This window comes from Prosopis cineraria, unplaced genomic scaffold, assembly GCF_029017545.1.
Source record: "Prosopis cineraria cultivar Desert tree isolate PC_DT_omini unplaced genomic scaffold, ASM2901754v1 PC1, whole genome shotgun sequence".
Lineage (NCBI taxonomy): Eukaryota > Viridiplantae > Streptophyta > Magnoliopsida > Fabales > Fabaceae > Prosopis > Prosopis cineraria.
In genome coordinates, this window is record NW_026555332.1 from 33,065,622 (window position 1) to 33,091,830 (window position 26,209).

The 26,209-nt window shown below is 30.6% G+C and overlaps 1 protein-coding gene across 1 annotated transcript; it reads right to left on the reverse strand.

Annotated features, from left to right (window-relative positions):
* Window positions 1–3,931: 3,931 nt before the first annotated feature.
* Window positions 3,932–5,057, reverse strand: LOC129289004 (uncharacterized). Its single transcript, XM_054925863.1, has 2 exons — window positions 4,890–5,057; window positions 3,932–4,231 (listed from the first exon to the last, which is right to left on the reverse strand). The coding sequence occupies exons 1-2, from the start codon at window positions 5,055–5,057 to the stop codon at window positions 3,932–3,934; spliced, it is 468 nt and encodes a 155-aa protein (XP_054781838.1).
* Window positions 5,058–26,209: the final 21,152 nt, after the last annotated feature.

Genomic DNA, 26,209 nt, shown 5'->3' on the forward strand with positions numbered 1-26,209 from the left:
GAGAAATGAAAATGACATATGGGCATGAGTGATTTTTAAAAAAAAATATGGGTCCCACATGCTTTTTCCTCCTTCATCCTTATTTATTTATTAGCCTTTTATACCTTACACACACATGGATTGTACAATCTATTTTTCCCAGCCACTTTCTTTTGTTTCTTTCTCTTTCTTCTTTTTTTTATTATATCAAACGCGCGCGCACACACACACTCACAATGAACCTCCCCATCCCCCTTCTTATTTTATTTTATTTTTTTTCCTTTTCCTTCCTCTTTCTTTCTTCTTTTTTTAATAATATTATTATTACTATTTCTATTTACTATAAAATCATAACTTAGGATTTAATCTAAATTAAACCTAATAATAATATTTTAATTAAAATTATTTATATCTAAATATTCCTCCAAAATTACTCATTTGCTCTAAATTAATTTAATTAACCTTAGGTTAATTTTTGGGATGTCACATGCAGCAATAAAATTAGTTCATGATAATGTGTATTTATATGTTGAAGAATGCTATACTATCCATGCACAAGAAAAAATTTACAGTTTTACAATGATTCCGGTGGAAACCATTGACATGCTTTAGTTGATCGAGTTACATTATGAAGATTATGAAAACAATACCTTTTTGGAACCACCACTAACTACACATCCCCCTGGCCGACCACCTATCAAGCGAAGAGAGTCACAGTTTCAAAATAAAAAGGTGTATTATTGCTCAAGATGTAATCAAGTTGGACATACCAAGAATAGATATAGGAATCCCAATCCAATGTAGGGATCGAGAGGGAGTGAAAACCATATGCATATTAGTTGGTTTGAAATTAAAATGCATATGATTTTTATTTATTTTGTACATTTTGCTATTGAATGACCTTTTGTACAGACACCCACCTCATAATTTTTTTGTACTTGTGGAGGTGACAAGTTATGTAAATGGGATTGCAGTCTATGTCGTTTTTTGGTAAGCAGACTGCATAGGTACCATTTAGGTAGATGGGATTTTTTTTGTGTAAAAATGGATGCAAATATGGTGTATATGTATTGAAATCAATGTAATATAATGCTGATGAAAATTTTAGGTCTAAATTTATGCAAGTGTAAATGCTGTCATGACATAAGACTGCTGAATTCACCAATGTAGCATACGGATATTGCTAATGTAACTACTAATAACATAGAAACTCACTTGGGATTAAATTTTTTCACAGTATTTTAGACATTTAAGAGACTTATCAAATAATAGGATCCAATAGCATTAGCTAGGAATTTTATATCCGAAGCAAGAGAAATTCCTACCATATGTTGTGAAATGAATAACCCTACTTGGGTATCATTGTTTATCAAAAGATACCTATCAGAAATCAGGATCCAGCAACCTTACTTAAGAATTCTCTAACCTGAGTTGGAAAAGTAGCTAATGTATAATGTGAAATCTCCTAACATGACTTAGGAACTCTTTGTTTAAGGGTAAGTCTTGCCATAAATTGGGTTCCTGGAACCTTATTTGAGAATTCCCTAACCTACCTTGGAAAACTAACATAGGTTGTGAACGTACCTAAAGTGACTTGGGAATTCATTAAGGATAGGTCTCATCACAAGTTGGGTTCTAGCAAAGTCATTTAGGATTGTCCTAAACTTACTTGGGAAAAAGCTGAACGTATGTTTTAAAAAAGCCTAATGAGACTTGAGAATTCACTACGTAAGGATAAGCCATTTAGCATAAGTTTTGTTCCAGCAACGTTACTTAGGAATTTGGTAACATAAGTTGGGAAAGTAACTAACATATGTTGTGAAAGTTCCTAACGTGACTTGAAAATTTATTATTTGATCAAAATTGACGTGGCATAACTTGGGTTCTAGAAAAGTCACTTGGGATTGTCCTAACCTAACTTGAAAAAAAGCTGAACGTATGTTTTGAAAGAGCCTAACATGACTTGAGAATTCACTGCGTAAGGATAAGCCATTTGGCACAAGTTTTGTTCTAGCAGCCTCACTTGAGAATTTAGTAACATAAGTTAGAAAAGTAACTAACATACGTTGTGAAAGTTCCTAATGTGACTTGGGAATTTCTTATTTGATGAAAAATGATGTGGCACAAGTTGGGGTCCAATAAAGTCACTTAGGATTGTCCTAACCTAACTTGAAAAAAATTTAAATGTATATTTTGAAAGAGCCTAACATGAATTAAGAATTCATTGTGTAACGATAAGTCACTAGGCACAATTCGTGTTCCACCAACCTCATTTGGGAATTCTGTAACATATTTTGTGAAAAAAACTGAATGTCAGTTTTGAAAGTAACATAAGTCAATGATAATCAAGAATGGTTTGTCAAATTTCTTGTACATGTAGCCGAAGTTTTTTTTTAAATTAATTACTGTATCATATACATGAAGCCATAAAAAAATACTTAATTATATAAAGATGTAATTTACATATTACAATTGTTTATATTATGATTTCAATCTTTTCGATCCTGCATGCCCAACATTCAAAATGGACGTCATGACTTGAGAGCCCACTCTTTTGTGTGGATAAGTCCAGCCAATACAATACCCCACTCCTCATTTCACTCAATTATTCCTACACAATTAGATAAAGTCAACTCACAAGACACAAAATTGCCACACATAGAAATTATATCTTGACTTTAACATTTGTTCCTACCACTGTTAACAAAGACATAGTAAGGCCGCCCCATTCCACTCGTTCAATATTATTCCAATGTCTCAGGAAAAAAGATGATATACATTCTACAATTAGATCTACAAAAAATATAAAATCTATCAGTACTTAGTTGGAAAATATACATATAATTACATGTACACAATTTCAGATGTTTTACTCACGTTGTCGGTTGCTATTCCATAGGCACCACTTTCAATTCTAGGTCATAATTGTCATCAACAAGTTCAGGTTTTAGTTTCATTAATATTTCTACAAACCTATTTTTTTGAGAATAATAACAAAGTGAATGAGAAGCTCTCACCAATAAAATTTTACATGACATTACATGGGAAAAGACATACCATGAAGTATGCCATTTTTTCCTTCTCTTTTGATAATAGAGCTTCCTTCACTTTCTTTATATTCTTCTTTTTCTTCTTTGATTCTTTATCAGACGGTAGCATCAAGTCTAGCATGTACATTATGGCTATTTTTGGCTCCATAACATAGCAAAACTAGTGTAATGCAAATATTATAGGGAAAAAAAATGAAATCATAATCTCCTATATTATACCAATATTAGTTGGCATAAAGTCCTTCAAATGACTATCCAAGTCCTATCATTTTTGTTGGTGAATTATGGTAATGAAAAATTTAATACTTATAACTTGTAAGCACCTAATAAAATAAAATAATTAAACCGTAAGACAAACTATAAAATCTGGATAAAAAATGTGTCACCACATAACTTGATCCTGTTTCTTTTTCTCATTAACCAAACATATTCCAATTAATGTAACAACCTACATAAAAAATAATAGTTACATTAAAATTTTACTATTACTTGATCTATTTTAACTAGCACACTTTCTCACTGAACTACTAATCCATTATCTAGGACCTAGACACTTGCATTCATATCTTGTTAGATAATACTGCTCAATCTCCATAATTTTTCTATTAAAGAAAACAAAATTATATCAACCAATCAATTGTGAACATATCAACTAGTAAGGTTGAATATCATACTCATGTCCTTCATTTGGTGGAATAGACTTTATGCAGTATTGGTAAACTTCTTTCTCTGTACATTATCTTCTTTCTTCACGTCCTATTTTTGCCTTCCCTCTATCATCTAAAAAGAGTGAATGAATAGTGCTTACTATTTGTCATTGTGACCTTAGTGTCATTTCACCCTTAGAATTTGCTTTTCCACTTCTTCTTCTTGTGCACCTAATTCTCCGCTTCTACTTGTCCTTACTCTTCTTCCTTTTCATCATCTTTGAATCCCCCTTCCTCTTTATTTTTATCTCCTTCCACTTGTCCTTTCTTGTCTTCCTTTTCATCTTCCCCGAATCCCCCTTCATCTTCCTTTTCATCTCTTACCGATTCTCCTTCCTCTTCTTTATCTTCATGTCCTAAATCTTCCTCCTCTTCCTCTTTACCATCATGGTTTTGAACAACTTCCTCTCCTCTTCTTTTACCTTGAAGCTTGAGGAGTCTTTGTTTAATTTCATGGGTAAAATTCACAACATCTCTGTATATTTCTTTTATGTCCTGCACCATATAAATTATCATATATTTAAAATTACATAAAACATAACTTTTCTAAGTAACAACCATCATTTTGCCTTTACCAGATCATAAAATGAATTCATTTCTGGAAGCTCTACTAAGAAGCTATCATGTCCTTGAAAAGGGTGATATAAAATGCCATGATCATTTGCCTTCTCAAGTTGAACTCGTGCTGTCACTCTCTCTTTTGTCTAATGTTCCAAAGCACCTTCTTGCGATGGCACCTCAATTGGCTTTAATGGAAACATTTGAAAGTAGAAAATCTATATATTTACAACTATGTCATATAACCCATAGAATTTTGTTTAAAATAATTAACTTATAACAAATTACATCTTAATTCATCCATATACCACAAGAAGAAATAAGCATCCTCTAACCGTTTTTTTATGCCCATCCTTTTTATCCCATGTTTATATTTGACTACCTCCTTTCCAAGCTTATATAGTATAAAGGATGACTAATTATAACATACAGTTCCTAAATTTGATCCGGACATGACCTTCAATAATTTATCACTTATCTTGAAACTTGAACTTTGACAAAGAAAATTTTCTAAGCAATAGGGAATGAAGAGAAACTCAAATATATTATTTTATTTTCTCGAGAGTATCCTATCCTTTATTATGTTATAGGATACTCTTTTAAAGTCTTTGTTTAAGGAATTTAACTTATTCTTATCCCCATTCATATCAACCATTTCCCTATCATTAGGAAAGCTAAGTAAGGCATGAACTGCTTTGCTATTGATGACTTTCCTTTGACCTCTAATGAAAAGGGATGATGTAGGAGGATCAAATGCCTTCATCACTTCATCGCATAAATTTCTGGGCAACTTTTGACATTTAATATTTAAAAGCTTACCAAAACTTATTTTATTAACCCTATCTTTCAAGGATTTTTGCTTTTTGATATAATAAAAAACTCCCTTTATCTTTGTTGGAGAACACCTTATCTTAAATGGAATCTATCTAAGAAAAACAAGTTAGCACCATTACTTAAATTCATCACATTTTTCATGCTTGAGGTCATAAATAACGTACCTCATAAGTTTTTACACCAGTCTTTTCCTCCTTAGCTAGACGCTTATAATGATCTTGTTCTTCTGATGATAACTTTTTCCATGCTGTAATTGCTTTTACATTAAGTTTCTTCAGATCATTTCCTTAGGTCGTATACTTGCCACGATATACCTCTTTAAACTTGCTTAAGCCAGAACAAATTTTTTACCTTAAAGAATTTTCTTTTCTTTTAGCCATTGTCCTGCACACAAAGAATGAGAGTAAAAAGCAAACTACTATTAAATGTATCTAAAACAAAGTTTATTTTCTTTTAGCTAGTGTCCTATAAAGCTCATGAGACACGTCAAAGAGCAAATTCACAAGCAACTTAACTGCAATTATAGCAATAGAATCTTGTTAATGAAAAATGTTGGTGATGAAAGCCTATAGCCTGACATTAAACTCGTAGAATGTATTTTTATTGGACTAATCAGAATGCACTTAAGTTGTGTGTTTTCTCTTTTATCATTATCAACAACAGTGTTGCATTGAAAAGTCAAAACTTTGCGCTTGTTTTTCTATACCTTTTCTTCAAGTTAAAAAAAATAAGTGTAAGAAGACCTAAAATTATCCAGTAATGAGATTCCATCATAAGGTCAGATAATGCTTACATTCTTCTCTCCACAGATAATCCATTCAACTATATCAATAATGAAAATGCTTAAATCCCTAAAGATCTAAATGCAATCCCATGCAAACACATGTCATGCCTATGGCACTTTTTAAAGCATATGTAATGGGTTCTCAACTTCTTATCACATTTAATACAACTATCTATTTTGTTTCATGAAGCATTTTTTTTACAAAATTGAAGTTGTAAATAAGATCAATTTTTTTAGATCTTGGAAGATTATCCTTTGATACATCTCTCTCATTCAGCACCTCAAGAATTTTCCTGATAAAAAACACTTGAACTGGCTAACACAACTCACCATTACACTTCTTTCGCATTACCTTCTAGAATGGATCATTATTAAAAGTAAACTATGAAAGTACAACATCTTCTAAACTAGAAAATATAGGTCAAAATTCAGGTCATTCAGGTAGAATTGTTTTATTGAGTATGCCATTATGATTTATCAAGCAGTTGGAAGGGAAAATTCATATTTTTGGACTTATTATACCAACTTCTATTTCCACTATTTATTCAGCATATATAAGGGGATCATTTCACCAGAAGAACTATTTATTTTTCTTGTTATTCTTAAATAAATTTCCCTTAACATAAAAATAAAAATAAAGAAATAAATAGCAACAGTAGAAGAAGAAATGAATAATGACTATACAAACAAAGTATGCATATTTTTTGCCAAGCAATGTTCTAAATTGCCATTATCATAGCTCAGCCAGCAAAAGAATAGAGGGAGGGAGGAAGAGGTAGAGGCACCAACCAAGAAAGCATGGAAGAGATAGTCAACCAACAAAGGACGTATATCGAACTCACGTGTCAGAAATGGAACCAACACTGGAGGACGTCTTACTAGTGATTGCACAACCCTGGAGCTAATATGGAGAATGTGATGAATGCCAAAGAAAACAGACGAACATGATGAGAAGCTACAACTGAAGGAGACATCAAAACAGAGCACAAATAGGGCTCTGGTGCACAGGTATATTTGTTTTTCCTCTCAGGGGCATTTTCAACAATTTACATTGTTTTTACTGTAGGTCCTTAATTAGAATTTCCATATTTTACAGTCCCCAACTGAAATTAATGTCCTTAGAAGGTCCTTAATTATCATTTTTCCTAGATTATATGTCTAACTCTATTATTGAAACTGTAGCTAGACTTATTGTACTAAAAAAAAATAGGGACCTATACCATTTCACACTACCTCCCTCCCTTTTTATTTGACAATTTTAGAATGTTTTCATGTTCCATTTATAAGATATCTTATAAAATCAAGGCATATTAATATGCTTTTCTTTTTCCCAAACATTCCCTTAGCTAGAAAAACAGTCCTTTTAATTAATTAAGAAAGAGGGAGGAGGAGGGAGAGTGTGTCAATATATACATGAGAGAGAGAGAGAGAGAGAGAGAGAGAGTTTTTTAGAATAGTATTTAATGAAAAGAATTTGTGGAAAGGTAGAGTAATTTTAAAAACATTAATTGATGTGAATGGTTAGTTGTCATAATAACAATACCACTTCCTTTACTTAGAAAAAGTCTTCGGTTCAAACTCAGTATTAACATGGTTGCCTGTGTGTCTTATCCTTTTCTATGGGAAATGCCTTGGTTATGGGTAAAAATTTAAAAAATAATGTCAACTAAATTTTTTTTTAGTTTATGTAAAGTAATAAATTTATCTCATAAAAATGAATAAAGGAAGTATAATGAAACATGCTGCAATGTATCAAGCATGCTAAATAATTATGAACAATTTCAACTAAAGTACAATTACATAAAGTTCAAGATAAGCCATGATGTTCATAATTTGTCAACAATATGACTCCACAGACTTTTTATTTTATATTAATAATAATTAATGATAAATATATCTTCAATTTTTTATAGAAGCCTTAATAAGTATTCATAAATACACACGTTATAGGCAGAAAATGTTTAATAATATAGTACTGCGAGTGCATGAGATGGTATCAAGTAATAAAGTAATTTGTAAAGTATGGTTCCTAAAAAAACTTGATACCAACAACCTAGTTGAATATAATTGATTTTACATTTTTTTTTCTTAATTTGAGCAAAACACAACTTGGCAAACAGATTTAATGGAAGTAAAAGCTAAGGTATGATGAGAAAACAAATCCACTACAAAAAAAAAAATTCCAAAGACATTCTATTGCTGCCAAAATTATCAAAGTTTTGTTCTTAAAAAATTTTGGTGACAACTATCATTGTCATTGCCAAAAATACAAAATGTAGTTGATGAATGATTAAACTTTTAATAGCGATTATATGTTGCTACTTGATTGCTCCCTCAAGTGTATGAAATTACAATAATAAATTACTCAAAGTATTCTAAATGTCAAACTCACGGAAAAGTTGTGCTTTTACTAATTTAAAAAAATTAATAATTTGAGAAAAATAGATAAAATGAATTATTTGATAAGAATATAAATAATAAAAAAATAAAGAAAATAATGATGAGGGAAACATAATCACTTAAAGTGTTGGGCTTTAAAATTCACCTTATAAGTTGTTAGTTTCTACCATTTGAGTTGATTATTTAATCAATTACAGTGACAATTATTCTTAAAGTGTCTTAACATTTTCCAAATTATTAGTTCCTTTTAATTGGTATTGAATTCATTCTAACGATACCCAAACAACTAATTAAACTATAAAGTTATAATTTAAGTCACCATCAATTTTGAGAACTATCCTTAACCTAGTTATGTATGTATATTTCTCTAAATCTATATTCTCTCTTTACCTCTTAATGCATCAAAATTATCCATAAATTTGATTAAATGGTGGCTAGTTATAAAAGTAATATGAAGAACAATAGAAATAAATATAATTGAAAAAAGCAAAAACATGTAAATATAAAAACAAAGAGTCAAAATAATATAAATAGAAAACTAGCTTTCTAATTGGGCTACATTCCTACCCTAACTAAATAATTTATAAACATATAATAAAACTAATTAACACCATTCTAAAATCTCCAATCATAAAATGATCACATAGAAAATTAAGGAGTAGAAAAAAATAATTATGATTTGTAAAACTCTTCAATGATCTTGCTTTCAATCTTCCTAATGCTTCTAGGAGCTCTAAATGTCTTAGAGAGAATTCTTGAAGTATTCAAATAAGTGATTGGATGACTTCTCTTTTGATAGAGGGGAGTATTTATAATAAAAGTAAAGATCCCTTCTCTTCCCTAATTAATATAGGACTCTAATGTTTGTATTTATGTATGTATGTATGTGTGTATATATATATATATATTTCAATTGCTCCTTATCCTACGTCTTTTGTGCTGGCTTTTTTCCCCCTCCTTTTATTAAGTTAATCAATTCTCTCCTTCCTCATCAACGCACCTCTTCCTTCTCCATATGTAAAAGGTGATTTATTCTTCTTTTTTTCTCTCTTTTTATTTCCTTTTATATTTTACCTACTCAGCATAATGAAAAAAGTTATATGAATAGATTTTATAGTAAAATTCTTTCTTATCTTGTAATTAAGTGATATAAGGAAAATATGTAATTACTAACTGAATATAAATGAAATCTTAATAAATTAAATCAAATATAAAACAAAATATATACCTATTTAATTATAAAAAAATGCACTCATCACTACCAAAAGTGCTTTTAGTGGCCACAATTATCGTTGCTAAAAACAAAGACAAAAGCAGCGGCTAGCAATCACATATGGCTGCTGCTAAAAGATAACAATCTTTTAGGAACAACAAAGTGTCATAAAAAAAAATACTTTTTTAACCAGTAATTTCATATTTAAATTAATTGTACATATTATATCCCATAACAAAAATACCAAAATCCAACAATCAATAATCTAGCAACAAAATAATAACCTAAAATTAAAATACATGAATCCATACAACAACCATCTATATAACTTCTATCCAACTCAACAATACATACGAAATTCAACAATACAACTAAATTTATTCAATAGTTAAATTATTGAGAATTGCCACCACCAGTGTGAGCATCATTGGTTGGAATTGGGATTGGATTTGGAGGTGGACCCAGTGGTTGAGGTTGTCTTAAGAGGAAAAAATAAATTGGATTATAATTTATCTTATGAATAATAAATTAAACTCTAAACAATAACATATATAAGTAAGTAAAATTAATAATTACGAGCTAAAACGAAGCAATGATGGTAGCCACTTCATCTAGAATCCTCTGTGAAAAATTTTGTTCCATCTGCTCATGCTCTTGTTAAAGTCTTTCATGCTCTTGTTGAAGTATGCTCTCAAAATCTACTTCCATTTGCTATCATATTTTTTTTCCATTTCAAAAGACTGAGATTGAGCCTTTTTTTTTTTTTTTTTGCAAGATGCACTCTGTAACCTTTATTGCTAACATGCCTTGACCTTTCACCAAGAACTTGGCTTAAAACCTCATATGAGGTCATTTGGCAATCATTATTGGAGTCTTATTGCACAAGATCCTTGAGTCGAGCTTGGAAATAAAGGAATGTAAGTTAATTAATAAATTAATTTATATAAGGTAGAGTTGAATGATAAAATAAAATACATACATGAATCTACTTTGATTGCAGATCAGCCTACTCTAGATGTCTATTTGCAGCCTTTCTTGTATGCTCTATCTCCTACATTTGATCAGGTAGTGGAAAATCTTCGAGATAGGGTCTCTTTACAAGAAAATAGACAATAACTTAAATGAAAAAAATAATAATCAAGAGATATAAAGATATTAAAGTTTAAAACTCACTATTATATCTTCAACTTCTACAAATGGTCGAGGTTCACATGTATGTTTCATTACTTGTTTCCTCTATTTGTTTTATTTATTGTCCTTATTGCCTGTAATAAAATTGAAAATTGATTAATACTGTACTTTAATTATGAAAATTATAACTTTACAACAATAGTAACACACCTTGAATTCAATGGACCTAAAAATGTTGCGCAAGCCAAGCCTACTCACTAAGACAGACATAAGCAAGTAAGTTATTTAGCCTTTCCTTGTTATTAGAATACTTTTGATAATAGTCTTGATGCACAAAAATATATAATGAATTCTGCAAGTTTATAGTTCGTAAAATAGTAAATGATAAATCAAGGTTGTTTCCATAGAGAATCAAGTTAATTGATAATTAGGTAATAAATTCTCCATTTTCATTTAAGTTGAGTAAAAAAAAAATTTGAATTTGATATTGTAAACTAAAAATTGAAATTATATAAATGTATTGAAATTAAAGTTCCAACAACTACAAATAATCTAGGCAATCTAGGATGGATAATCCCTTCTTCAATTCAAAGAGCATGTAATTATCTAATTAAATTCACTTAATATTAATTTTTTAATCTAGAGCATTAATAGGAATAATTATATTTCAATTAATGACACCCCTCTCTTAAATTAATATGCTAATCCTAACACAAATACCCAAGAGGCAAAAGGCACAAACTCACTCTAATGTGATTATATGGGTCCAAGAGGTATATTCCTATCATATTAGAAAATTATAATAAATTTTAACCCTACATTACTTAATCTAATGGTCTAATTTAGAATTTTCTTTTTCAAGGCAAAACCTAAACCCCTAAATTCACACTGAATATTGGCCAAGTATTAAATAGACAAATAAGCATAAGATTAAGTATACAAAACTAATATTAAGCTCAAATAAATAGTTCAAACATGCTTTGATCCAAGAAATAGTTCATAGCTATCATAGATTAAGAGAAAATTAGCTACACATGGCTTTAATGACAACAAATATCAGCAAAAAATAAATCAAAGTAAAGAGAAGAAGGAGAATAAATTCTTAATTAGAGTAATATTGACCTAAACCTTTGATTTCTTACTAAATCCAAGCTTCTCTAATCCTCCTTTGGCTGTTTTTTTCTCTCCCTTGATGTTCTGTAGTTGATAGAAGTGAGGAATAGTCAAAAATGAAGTCCCCAAACCCTAAAAATTTTCTAAACATCAAAGTCATGCATTTTACTAAAAGTTGTGCTTCATTGTAGTGATCACGACTTGTGTAAATTTTCTTTTTAGATTTATTTCTTTAGACTTGAGCATCAAAATTTTCACCTTTAGGCCCATAAATTGGGCCACCTTACTTGTATAAACCCAAAATAAATACTAGAACTGGTCTACTAACTTTTAATTACATTTCCATGTCCATTCTTACACATAATCATCCACTCAATCATATTTTTTTCTAATAAATTTAATTAAATGACTTCCAATTACATTAAAAACACCAATAAATTCAATAAAACATTAGAAGTCATCAAGTCTTTGTAGTTTTGTTTTCCAATCCATACCTTGTTTAATTTTTTCATTGTCTCAGATATAGTTAATTCAAATTGCTCTTTCTTTATTTCACCTTTTGGTTAATATTTTTCCTAAAACAAACACAAGCATATACAGTTGTCAGAAATTTAATAAGAAAAATATATAGTTAATTTTTATATTTGGTGAAACTAATACCATAACTTACAATAACAATTCATCCTAATGCTTTTCAATAGTGATGTCAGGGTTGCCTAAGGGTTCTTGATAAGATATTATGGTCCTAACAACATAATCATAATGTAATGCAAACCACCATACATATGCTCCCAATGCTCTATCTGCATTATTTGCTAGTCTTATATTAAGCTTGACATCATACATTATTTAGAGGTCAAGTTTATAGCCTTATAAAGGCCTCTATCCTTCATCTGGGAACTGTTAGAAGTCATATTTCAAATAAAAGGAAGAAAACAATTGGATGCAACACATTTTGCAAACTAGTTTAAAACTGAAGAAAACTTTCTTGTACTACTTGTTTGAGTAGAGGGGGAGACTATATCTTGTTCAAGTGATGGTTCTTGTGAATCAAGTTGAAGGCATTAAAATATGTTATTATCCTATTTAGGGAGAAAAAGTTATGGAGCACTACTGGTAGGCCTTCCTCTTCCTTGTCCTGAGGTGAAATTCCTTCCACCTTGATCTCTTCCTTGACCATGACCTTTACTCATGAAAGACATATCCTACAAGAATACAAGTAATAAGGTTAATTAAGAAAAATTGATAGGATTAAAACATTACAATCAACATATCATTAAAAATACACCTATTTTGGTTTTTCTGTGTCACTTTTACTTGTATCGGTTTCTTGTGATTCAATCTCCTGTACTTGGTTTTCTTCACTCTCACTTTTAGCGTCTATTCTATTTTCATCAACTAGTTTCTCTTCCTTCCTATCCTCGTCTATTGGTAATTTTGTACAAGTATCATCAGTAAATCTCAAATCCCTTGTATTATAATTGTTTGGTTGTGATGGTTGACCCTCTTGAACAAAGGTTTCTAATGTAGAAGTAGAGGGAGGCTGAAGTTATATATATATATTTATTTATATTTGTGTAAGTGATTGGTACTTAGTTATATAGGGTTATAGGGTAGGTTGGTGTAGAAGCATATGTAATTATGAGAACTAAGGGAAAGGAAGGCTAGCCTGCATATTTTTGATACATATTTTTGTTTTAAGAAAAAAGGATAACTATATAACTTAATAGAAGTGCCATGTCATATACCATACTATTAACATTAAGTAAGAAGAAAATAACCATATAGATCCAAACGTACCAACTGTAACCTAAGAAAGTATGATCATGAGTACAAAATTAGTTCCCTCACGTTATTAAATTATTCTTCAAGTTTTTTAAATCTGAAAAATGATCTACATTGTTCATATGTCATAGTTTTGAAGAGTAAAGATCATTGTACCCTATAAAATTAATATCACAATTCTTACTAGTGTATAATATATCATATTACTAAATTTGCGTTGTTTGACTTTTGATTAAGTGCATAGTACTAGTTGCAAAGTGCTATGTATCTTAAGTGAAATATTTGAGGCGAACAACTAGTTGATGGGATGCAAAAAACACAACATTGCCATGTTCAAACTTGAAAAAAGAGTTAGGATACAAAGTATGAAAAGCCTACACGTGCCGATAGAATGAAGCCTTATGTACTAAAGTATATAAACAGTTTAAGAAATTAAAAAGAAAAACAAAATTGAAAGAGTGATGTTCTCATTAGAAACCTATTTATGAGAAAATACGGAGCAAATGTAGGAAAAGATACAGCAACAAGGCATAAAGTGAAATAGATAAGAACATGATTGATGAAAAGATAAAAAATATGTCTTCAATTTAGACATATCCCTTTAAGCAAAATAGTTGTAGTATGAAGAAAAACATTAAACACATACCTAAAGGCTTGAGCACATAAATTTTGAACTAGGTTGTGGGAGGGAGGAGGGAGCAACAAGGGAGGGGAGAAGAAGCAGCAGGGGAGGACTTTGCTGGCTTTGAGCAGGGAAGAGTTCAATTGGAAGAGTGGGAAGAGGTTATTGTGAATTTGAAGTGGAGGGAAGTGAAAACCTCGGAGGGAAAGAGGGAAAGAGAGTGAAACTTTCAACCTGAAGGACTCATACAAGAGGAGGGAAATAATTTTTTTTTTGTCAAAATATTTTCTCTAACTCTATAATTTTATCAAAAATTTTTTATGAAAAATTATAATTTATAAATAAAATAACCATTTGTTTGCAACAAATACATACATAATAGTTTTAGTGTAAAAAGAATATTAATATTTAAAAATATAAAAATATTACACATAATATTTCTTTTAATAATTATCAATTTGTATTTTATTTATGCAATTAATTTGTCATTATAAAAACCAAAAGTAGTGATTATATTAGAAATTTATATTATGTTAGTAAGTATATACAAAATATATCAATAATTTATATTTTTATTTTATACTTTTCTTAACTCATAACAATGGGTTGGCTCAACCCAACCAAATTTCCCCCCAACTAATATGAGCCAACTTATCTAATCTAAGCTGAATCACATTCTAATCCTTAAAATATACGGGGCTAAATGGAAGAAATATGTGAATTTTGGAGGAAGTATGTTTTTTAGAATAGAAGTGTTAATTTTTAGAATTATGAAATTCAACGTTTTAAATATATCAATAAAAGTGTTTTCCATAGGCTATTAATTAGGATTAGCCCCAAAACTTGTATAACATTTCAATTAATATGATCAGAGTTGGGGATTTGGATTCAGTGTTTGTCCTTAGTACAAACATTGAGTGCTTCTCTTATTTGAACCATTGAAATTCAGATCAATGATTCAAATAAATTCACTAATTCATTAATTTCAGGTGGAGTATGAATTTAGATTCGTCGATCTAGATTTCAACGACTAAAGTGGGACATGCACTTAGTGCTTGTATTAGGTACAGACATCAAATTCAAATCCTCATAGTTGGCTTATATTCTTACTATGTTTGTTTAGCATTAAACCATTACTTATATTTCAAAGGAGACACTGAAGATAGAGTAAATGCAATGTCGGCATTGCTCTCAATAATCAAATTATAAGAGACATCTACTAAAGATAAAAAAAGAACCATAACAAAGCCATATCTAAGAGGGGGAGAAACAATTAGGATATGTATATAGGCAACTACAACTATTCTATATGACATATTGAAATACAAAAAAATTAAAGGAATATAACAATAAAATCCTTTTGAATCATATAAATGATAATCTAATCCCTTGAAATACCATAATTCTATTGAAGTCTTTAGGGAACTTTGTGTCAATAAATTTTAAATTGAAAAGACCATTTTACCCTAATTGATAAATTGTGATTTTTTGTTCAATTCTTGCAATTTTTTGAATAAAAATTGTGATTCTTTTAAAAAAAAAGTTGTGAAAGAAGTTTGTTAGTTTGAGAACTTCTTTTTTAAAAATAGAATTACACTTGACAAATTGTAATTTATTATTCAATTTTTATGATTCACAGAATAAAAACTGTTATTCTTTAAACAAAAATTATGATTGGAACTTTTTGTTCAATAATAAAAATTGTACTTAACAAGTTATAATTTTTTGTTCAACTCTTGTAATTTATAGAACAAGTTCTTATTCGGCTTGTTATAGTAAGAGTAAAATAATTTTTTTACTTTAAAATTTATTGACACAAAGATCCCTAGAGACTTCATTAAAATTATGACATTTGAAGGGATCAAATTATCATCTATATAATTCAGAGAGATTTTATTATTATTTTCTCAAAATTAATGAAGGTAGAAAATAAGGAAGAGAAAAAAAACATAAAGCAAGTTATCAAAGGTTTATATTGTTTAGCATTTATGATGTGAAATACATAAAAAAACACGGTTTTAACTTTCTAAATATAAATTTCAAAAGTGAAAACAAAAATTCTTTTAATTTACCAAAAGTAAAAATATTTAAAAAAAAAAGGAAAAACCTTCCAGCTGTAAAAAAAATGAAAATCGCCACCATAAACTTTTGCCAACAAAATTATTTGCCGTTAAAAGTCCTATACATATTAAATACACTTTAAAGTTATAGCTTATTTTTAAAAATGATTTTAGAAATGAATAAGATTGTTGCCAAAAGTTATTAAAATCAATTTTAATTTTTTAAAAATAATTCTTTATAAGAATTGTTGCATCAATAAGTCACCAACAAAAAAACCTTTTAATAGCAAGAAATAAATGTTGCTGCTAGGAACTTATTTATGGCGGCCACTTTCAACAATGATTAAAAGTTGCCTTCAAAACTTGATTTTGGTAGCAACTTTTAAATGTGGCTGCCAAAAGTCTTTTTTTTTTTTTTGTAGTAAGCTAAGCTATAGTTTATATTAGAGGTCATTTTAGATCATAAGGGGTGACTTGGATTATTATAACCTCAATTACTTCTTAGTGTCTGTTTTCCCCTTTCATTGTGATCAAAGTTATATCCTCTAGTTTAGGGCTCTTAATTATCTTATAACTTCTTTCGGTCTGCTAAAAGGCATTCCAATTATTTTAATCTCTAATTTTTAGGTGTTTATTTAATTATCCTAAATTAAGTGCAAGCATAATGTGACTTTGTAGTTTCAGTAGGTATATTTATCGTACAAAGCAAATCAAGCTATCCAATTTCAGAATAGTAAATCCTACACAATTCAATTGAAACTCCAGTCCAAATTTTCTAGTATCTAGGCTCCTTTGGAACACCAAAATAGTCCCAAATAGATTTCTCGTGTTTTAGCAGAATCGCACACAACTGACTTAACAACTATAACATTAAAGCAACGAAAGATAAAAATTATCATCCACTAATCCATTATGATTATATGAATGATTGTAATGAATTATGTTGTGATTTGATATTGAAAACCTTCCCCAGTTGTTTTTGGAAATCAAGAGGTTAAGGGGTGAAATTAAGATATGTGTGATATTTGATTGCTGTAATGTGTTGCACTAGTGTCTTAAATCTTTTGAGTGTGATCTAGAGGTTTGTTGAGCTTTTGGTACTTGGGTTAAGTTTTGGACATGCTAGTTGTAAAAAAGTGTGCAAATGCGATTAGTTTAGTATGAAATAATTTGGAAATGAAACCAATGTTATTAGCTAGTTCGTTGAATAAGCTTTTTGTGACATTAAGATCACCTCAACTGGACATCAAACAAAGATTTAGAGCACGCTAGAAGTTTGGCCCCATAAATTGAATTTGACAACAAAGTGCTATAATTTGATTTCTACAATGTCCCATTACAGATGGAATAGAGAGCATTGGCCATAGTGCAACGTCTCTTAACCATGGTGAATAGATTGTTTTTCTAGAAAATGACATCTTTGATCCCTATTTGCAAATGTTTTCTGGTTTATTTGGTACCCCATGCTTCTGTATGTTTGCTGTACTTCTAATGTAAGCCTATTTTTGTCTAAATTTAATGTGTTTAAATTATCCAAATGTGGGATCTTATCTTTGTTGCCATTATGTTTAAAATCGTGTATTATTATTTGGGTTTTCAATAAGTTTAAAATGCTTGGTTTTGGACTATTATACTATGATAGAATTTATTCTACGATAGTATTATATATTAAAGTTATAAGTTGTTGGTTTTAAACATCTTACCCTTTGATACGGTCTTTTCCTTTCTACTATAATTAGTTCACTTATAATTGCAATTAAACCAGTCTTCTTGGAGAATGAGTGGAGATAGGTTAGGTTAGAGTCCCTTAATAAATAATAGGATAGTCCCTCGATAAATAATGGGACAAGTGGCTAGCTATCAATTTTTGAATGGTGACAGGCATACCACATGAATTTATAACTACTCTTCCCCTAATAAGGCAAACTCTTGCCAATCATGATTATGCAATATTTATATAATCAACACATTTAGCATGAAATTATTGATTTCATCATGTGTGACACATTAAACACATCTCATACCTCAATTAACATAATCATAGTCATATCACATTATCTCATTCACATTCATCATATTCAAGAAACAACATCAAATTCCCATTTGAATGCCTTATTGTTAATTATCACTTTCACATTTAACTACAAAATGCTCAAATCATATTTCACAAGCATTTTTTCCAAGCCACATTTGCATTTATAAATTTCCAAGACAAGAAATATATTAAAAAAATAAAAAAGTAACTTCGTATGTTCAAAATGAGTTCACAAAGCCTTATAATCAATCAAATAAGCAATGCACAAAAATTTGATTTCTTTCGATCACCTTAAACTTTTGAGAGGCCAAATGCTACCCCTTAATCCAAATTGCGTCTTGAGCTATTCCCAAGCTCAAATGGTACACAAAGTGATTAATTTACAATCAACAACACTAGCCATCATTAACACTATCATAATTAGACTTTCAACTTTCTAATTCCACCTTTAACGATCCAAAATCCCAATATCTTAGGTTTAATCACAACCAATGGGTACATTAACTCCTATTAGCTTTATTTAACTTTATTAAATTCACCTACCATAATTAATGACTCCCAACAACTCCATCTCTTCCTAAAAAATGTAAATTTTTGTCCATAAATGAGGACTCGCCTATAAGGATGCAAAAAACTATCATCCTTATGTATAGAAAGCTTACACAATTCCCTTTAGTTCCATTTAAATCAATGGATTCAAATCTAAAGCCCCTAGGTCTAAAAATCATTATTTCCACTATAAACCTTAACCAAAAAAATAGAGTAGAGGAAGATAAATGATAAGAGAGACTTACCTTAGTGATTAGAAGCTCTTAATCCCCCCAAAAACTCTAGCAATCTTGTGACTTGGAAGAGAGAATTAAGCTCCCTTTAACCCTCTTTTATTTCTTGCTCTTTTCCTTTTGTTTCTTTGAATGCAGAACATGTTCATTAAATATGATTTTTGTAACATCTTTGAGATAAATAACCACTAAACTTTGACCTATTCAAAAGTTACCTTTGATCGAGTGATCATAAAGGTTATGATTGAGTTTAGTGATATTCATGCAAAGGAATACGAGTGGTCAAGATGAAATTTGTCCCTCACATGAAGTGAAAGATATTACTAGGCCCCTCAATGAGTAAGATTGAGAAAATATACGGCCATACTATAATGGAAAGAGTTTTTTGTAATATCTGAAAAAAATTAACCCTTATTTATTAACCTAATGAGGGTAATTAGTGAGTTAATAAGGTTTGTAGTCAAAGGGGCTTAACTTGGCATAATTATTGTGATTTCAACCCTAGAAGTGGGTCCGAATTGATGGCGGGCCACCCGGGTAAGGAAATAGGAAGTTAAAGCATTGTTTTCTGTGCCACATGCCGCGACACGTGGTTGGTCTACTGCGGTGCATGGAGATGAATTTAAATGCAATGGGCTCCTCCGTACTATGCACCACAACGCACAAGCAAAATTTTTGATAAATCAAATCGTGTATGTGAGAGAAAACATAAGAGAAGGAGAAAAAAAAAAAGAAAAGAACGCAAGGCTCTGTTAGGGCACATATATTAGTTTCTATTGTTGATATTTTGAAACTCCCAAACACCCAAGGTAGGTAATCTAAGCCTCATTCTTCCTTTCTCTCCCTCATTTATGATGATTTATGGTAAGGTTGAATTGGAAGATAGATTTGTGGTCCATAGGAGTATGGGTCCAATGCTATTGGTTAAAATAAGTACAATGAGAGTTGTTTAATGTATTGGAACACAATATTGAGGATTTTTAAAGTTATTGGTCTATGGAGCATTTATTATCCAACAATTGATATTTATGAGGTAGTTGGGAGAGGTTTATATGCATTAATAATGGTTTGAGGTATTATTAATAATAATGTGAATCAATAGAATTTAATGAGCCCATTGGGTATGAATGGATAGTGATTATGATTTGATAAAAATAGGTGTGTGGAGTTTTATGTTGATTAAGCTTCGAGAGTTAGATAATGATGATAATTTTATGGTATGGATATAAAGAGGTTCATTTTTAGAACCATTCGAGCTTGTTGAAGCTTTGGAAAGTTGGTATAGTGAGGGGTAACCCTTTAACCTCTTAAAGGTTTGAGGTAATAGTGGAAAACTTAATTTTTATGGTTGAATATTAATTGTACTTTGTAAAATATGATGAATGATTTAAATGTATGATGCATGTTAGTAATGTTTGACTTGTGAAATGATTTTGTGAAAGAAAATGTTGATTTATACCACTTACTTATGATTTAAAAGTTTACTTATGGCATGTTGTTACAAAAGTAAAGATTTGTGATATATAATATGTTGAGTGTATGGAGTGATTTAAATGAGTATGTGAGATTTTTGCCATGAATTTATTATTGAAATGCATAATATGTGAGAATTCTGCATAGCATGATCATTGGCGGGAGTTCGCCTAGGGAGAGGAGTAGATTGGTTGAAATCTATGTGGTATTGATAGTGACCATTGGAATCGAGAATTAGCCTTGGCACCGACCATTAGAATCAAAAGATAGCCCTTTTTCATGGTTGATTAGGGACTATCTCACTTGTTCTATAAGGGACTTGAACCTAATTAGTCTCCACTGACTCATGAAGAGGCTAGATTATGGGTATGACACCCTATAGTTGTTAGTATTTGAGAAATCAGATTACATAAGTGAATGAGTTCACCCTAGCTCTATAGCTTCTCATAAGTGAAAGATTGGGTTAGTTCGTGAAGGATATAGCCACTGATAGCCACCGGTTTTGTGTTAGAGGTAATAGGAGGATATAAGGTTGGCATATGATCATGCATATAAGTCTAGCCATATGGTTATTAGTTTTATGGTTCGAGATGTGTTGAAGGCACATGGTTGTTATTTTTGTGACCCTGTGTTATGTTTTTACTGAGTTAACATGATAAAATGTCTTGTGGCAAGCCAAGTCACATAGTTGTTGGTTTTATAAACATTGGCAAAGTTATATGTGCTTATTTACCTAATTGTATCTATTTACAATTGATATGCAACTGTATGGGTTAAGTGAAACTTGGTTACTAAGTGATTATACTCACCTTTTAATTCTCAATATTTTCAGGACCTAGTTCATCGGATCCAAGTCGGGAAAAACATGAAGAGGCCTAGGATTTGTGGAGTAATCCTCTATATGCGTCTCTTTTAGTACTATCATGTGTATTTCTTAATGTAATTGCCAACTAGGATAATTTGACAAGCTTTATGCACTACTTGCATGATTTTATATATAACTAGTATATTTTGTAACTTGGGTTAGTGAATTTTGGTTGTGAACATGTAGATAGGGCCAAAATACTTATGCAAGTGGAAACATATGTATTTTGAGAAATTTGGAATGAAATTGTTGGTCTAGTGCAACATTTTCTCCCCCTTTAAATTTTGTGAAAATCAAGGTTGAGTGATAATTTTATGATATAAGTGTTTTTGATTCTGTGTGGTGCATTGCATGCATCCACAAGAGTCTATTGAGTATAGTAGGATGGTTGGTGTAATCTATTGGCATGTGTGGTTGAGTTGGGACACCTCATTTAGGAAATTTTATGAAAAAGTGGTCAAAATGGTGTTGGTATCTAACTTTTTATAGAAAATGAGTTTGATTGTAAAACTAGTGCCATTGGCTAGATCTAGGAGTAAGCTCCGTGTAGATACCGAAACCACCTCAATCGGACGTCGAATAGAGATTTAGGATGCATCGAAAGTTCACGCCTTATGCTGTCATATGACAGCACTGATGTTGTCAAATTTCATGCAATGCGCTGTGGCGCATGGTGCCTCACATATGGCATAGAGAAGACACGTCGTGGCACACATGCCGTAAGCTGATGCGCACAAGTCACTTTCTGCACAAAGTCTTCTTTTGAGTTTTAAAACTCATTTTTTAGGTCCTAATTAATTTTCAAGCTTTCACTTTATTTTTAAAACTCTGATTTAGAGTTCTCAAATCATGTTTGAAATTTGATCTGTTGAAATTAGGATTCCTTTGAAAGAATTTTGAGAAATTTTTTTTAATAAAACTTTACAATTTAGTAATCCTTTAAGGGTAAAACCCTAGATTACCATGATTTGGAGTAATTTATAGTTTAACCTCTAGAAGGTTACATTTTTTCATTGCTATAGTCAATCCACTCAGAGATTGAGAAAGTAATGGTCAGGTAAATGAGAATGACAATTCAATGTCTCAAACTTGACTGAAATATCGCATGACAAAAGGGATATGATACGGTTGCATGATAGGTTACATTAGATTAGCGATCCCCATGTGAATTAGGTAATTGCAATGTCTTACTAGAGGCCACTTGTGACTTGTGAGCTAATAGTGTAATTAGCTTACTGCCAACTTTATATGGGCCTACAAGGTCACACACAAGAACAGCTCAACTCAAGCTATAATATTCAAGTTCATTGAATCTAGAATATGTGTAGATTCAATGAATGTAATATAAGGTGAATGAATTTTATATATATATATATATATATTTGAATATTTATTTGATAAATATATATATTTATATTTATATGAAATATAAAATTTAAAATATAGTTATATATTATATATATATATATATATATTCCTCTCTGTGTGTGTGTATGATATATATATATATATGATATGTGTATATATATATTCATATATATATATATATATAATAAAATATGTATATGTGATATATATATATATTATATTATATTATATTATATTGTGTTAGTTTTAAATATAATTTTATATGATAGATTAAATTTAATAACTATATGATAAGAGAAAATATCATGTCAGTTTTATAATTTGAATTTATAAGATAAATTTGAATTAGATATAATATCATGGATTAAATTTATGAGATAAATTTAATCAAATTTGTGTGGGTTCTTTAAGTAAAAAATAAAAACTCTGATCCATATACTATATATGTAGATAGGGACATCCTTCATGAAGAAATAGAGAATTAGAAAAGCTTTAACAGCAAAAATACTTTGAGAGCAACAAAACACCCTATAAAAAAAACTAACATTTAAATAAGAATGAATATTAGGAGCGCTAGCACGTTGTTCGAGTTAAAGAGCTATTCGTATGGATATCTATAGAGGGTACAGATCTACTATAACATCCTGAAATTTTAAGACTCAAATTTATAAAATATATATATAAATAAAATATGTATAATTAAATTAAAATTAAGAATAGTATGATAGAGTCCTCGAGTTTGAATTTTATTAAGTAAAATTTGGGTTTTATTTTATTTTTAACTATAGAAAAAATTGTCAAAGTTGACCCCAGCTTTTATGTTATAATAAGAATTGTTGGGCCCTTTCTTATAATTTTTTTCAAAGTGTTAGATCAGCATTTTAAAGAGAAACTAAATGTAGAAACAAAATAGAACAAAGAGCAAAGGAAAGAAACAAATAGACGAGAGTGTGAGAGGAAGAAGAGAGGAGGAAGAGAGGGAGTGAGGTTCAAATTTAGGAGGCTTTGCGGCCATTATGAGCTTAGCTACACGATAGGTAAACTCCCTACTTCAATCCTCTTCCCTCCCTCTTTGTTTTCTTCAATTTTGGAAGAGGAAATTTCTAAAATTTGATCCAAAAGGCTTTATTCTTATAAGCTTTAGTTTCCTTGGGTCCTTGAGAGGTTGTTTTGAGTTTCTACAAATGCCCTAATGTTTTGAGTGGGCATTTTGATGAAAAATGAAGTTTTAGGGTAAAAATCAAACCCTAAGAGGTTGGGTTTTGCTCCTCAATGGTTTAAGCCTATTGATTTAGTTATAATTTTGCTGTTTGAGCCCAATAAAATTTAAATTAAGGTTTGGTTTTCATTATACGGGCTAATGTAAAAGTTGGTGGCACCAAGTGAAGGTTTTTAATTGATTAAAAATTAGATAAATTAAAAATTGGCCTAGTGGTGGCTAATACATGGTTTTGATGGTTAAATGATACTATGTGAAGGGTTAGTTTAATATATATACCATTGGGATGAATTATAGCTCATTGACCCAAGTTGTGTGGTTTGAGTTATAGTTTTCTTTTATACTATTTGTCATGATAAGTGATATGGATCACTTATATGTTGTAGGGATTATTGGTGGAATTTGTTCGGAAGTTAAAGGACAAGCCAAGTCTTATTTTTGAACAAGGGGAAACCTTTTTGGTACCAAAGGGTTAAGGTAACAGGGGAATTTATATTTCTTATTACTTTGTTTAGCTATTTTTATGTAGATAATATTATCTAGCATGCATTACATGTTTTAAATGATTGAATGCAAATAAAATATGTTTTAGAAGGATTTATGGGGTATTGCTTTATTAGTAATGCATCTATGTTTATTATCTATTTAATAATGATGTTACTTATTGAAATAAGATTATTAGCATGCATTGTGATCAAAAAAATGAGGAGTTGCACTTAAGGAAATGCAACTATGTTTGGTGCCTTAGCTAGGTTAAAGAATCGCTTAAAGGATGAATTATGAGTATTATACTACCTTGAGTGTTGAAGTAGTCAATACTCGAGAAAGGTAGAAAAAGGGTATAAGGCATGATCTTGGTGGGAGTTCACCAATGGGGAGATATGATCTTGTGATATTCTATGGCTCACTGTCAGTACCCAGTGTTGCCTTTCATATTGTGGGCTCAGTACACTAAAGTGACTAGTGGATTGAGTGTTCGGCACCTCTCAATGGGAGAGGGAATCCAGAATATGAAATGTGAGGTTGAGTGCCTAGGCTAAGGTAGCTCTCACATGAAGAGTAAGTTAGGCTGACTTTGGGAGGGAGTTAGCTTTGACTGCTTAAGATTCACATCAAAGGGGCACAGGCGATTCGGTGGATCAGATCATGCCTTAGTTTATATGTTGTGCCTATGGAGGTACAATGGGTATAAGGTTTACCTACAAGCTAAAGAGTGCCAGGGGGCATTCTATTGGTCAGGAAAGGCTATATCGACCTATCTCATGCATTCAAGCATTTCAATTAGTTAATTGTATGTTATTTTGAATCTATTATTTATTTACTTGACCATGGCTTTCCTTGTAATAAGGATTATCGATTTCTCTATTACTGAGATTGTGATTGTCTCACCCCTTTCTTTACAATATTTACAGGTTCAGGTGAAGGATCCAGTGGTGGGCAGGGAAAAGAGCTAAGCTAGGGGTTTGCTTGAGATTTGTAGAGAACTGCAATCCTGTTCTTTTGAGCAAGTACATTATAATATATTTATGATTAGGGTTCTAGTAGGATGTGATTATATGTATGCATGTGAATATGTGTGGATTGTATGCCTTTATATGAATTTTTATCTGCTTGTAGACTTGTGATTAGGAAACTTGGTTATAGTGTGTGGTTTTGATAGATTTATTTAGTAGACTAAGTTTTCACTACAAGCAAATATTTATTTTGGAATATGTGTGATTCTACAAGCAAATGCAAAGTGGTTGCATTGTAAATGGTGTGCTATGGACAAACATACACCTGGATAGAGAGAGTAGGTGCATGGGCCCCACAAAAATCTCTGAGCGAAGTGAAAATATTTAACATGTGTATCGATGTGTGTATATGATATTTGGAATGGTTTTTGTCCACTCTTGTGTGATTTGTAAATTTTAAGGGTATAAGGTCCATTTTGAAAAATGACACCCAGGTGGTCAAATTTTGATATAAGGGGTTTTTTCCATCATTTAAATGTTATACCAGATATTCCTAGTCCCATTTGACATGTCCAAAGTGTTTTCTCAAGTTTGAGACCCTTATGATGAGATTTGGATAATTTTGAAAATAGTTTTTACCAAAACACTGCACTTTTACATCTGGATGTCTAAATCTTAATCCAACCGTTGGATTTCTCTAAAATTTAGGTTACAAGTAAAAACTTTTATAAGCTTCATGTGAGCTTTGGAATTAATCAATTGGACACCAGATGAAGA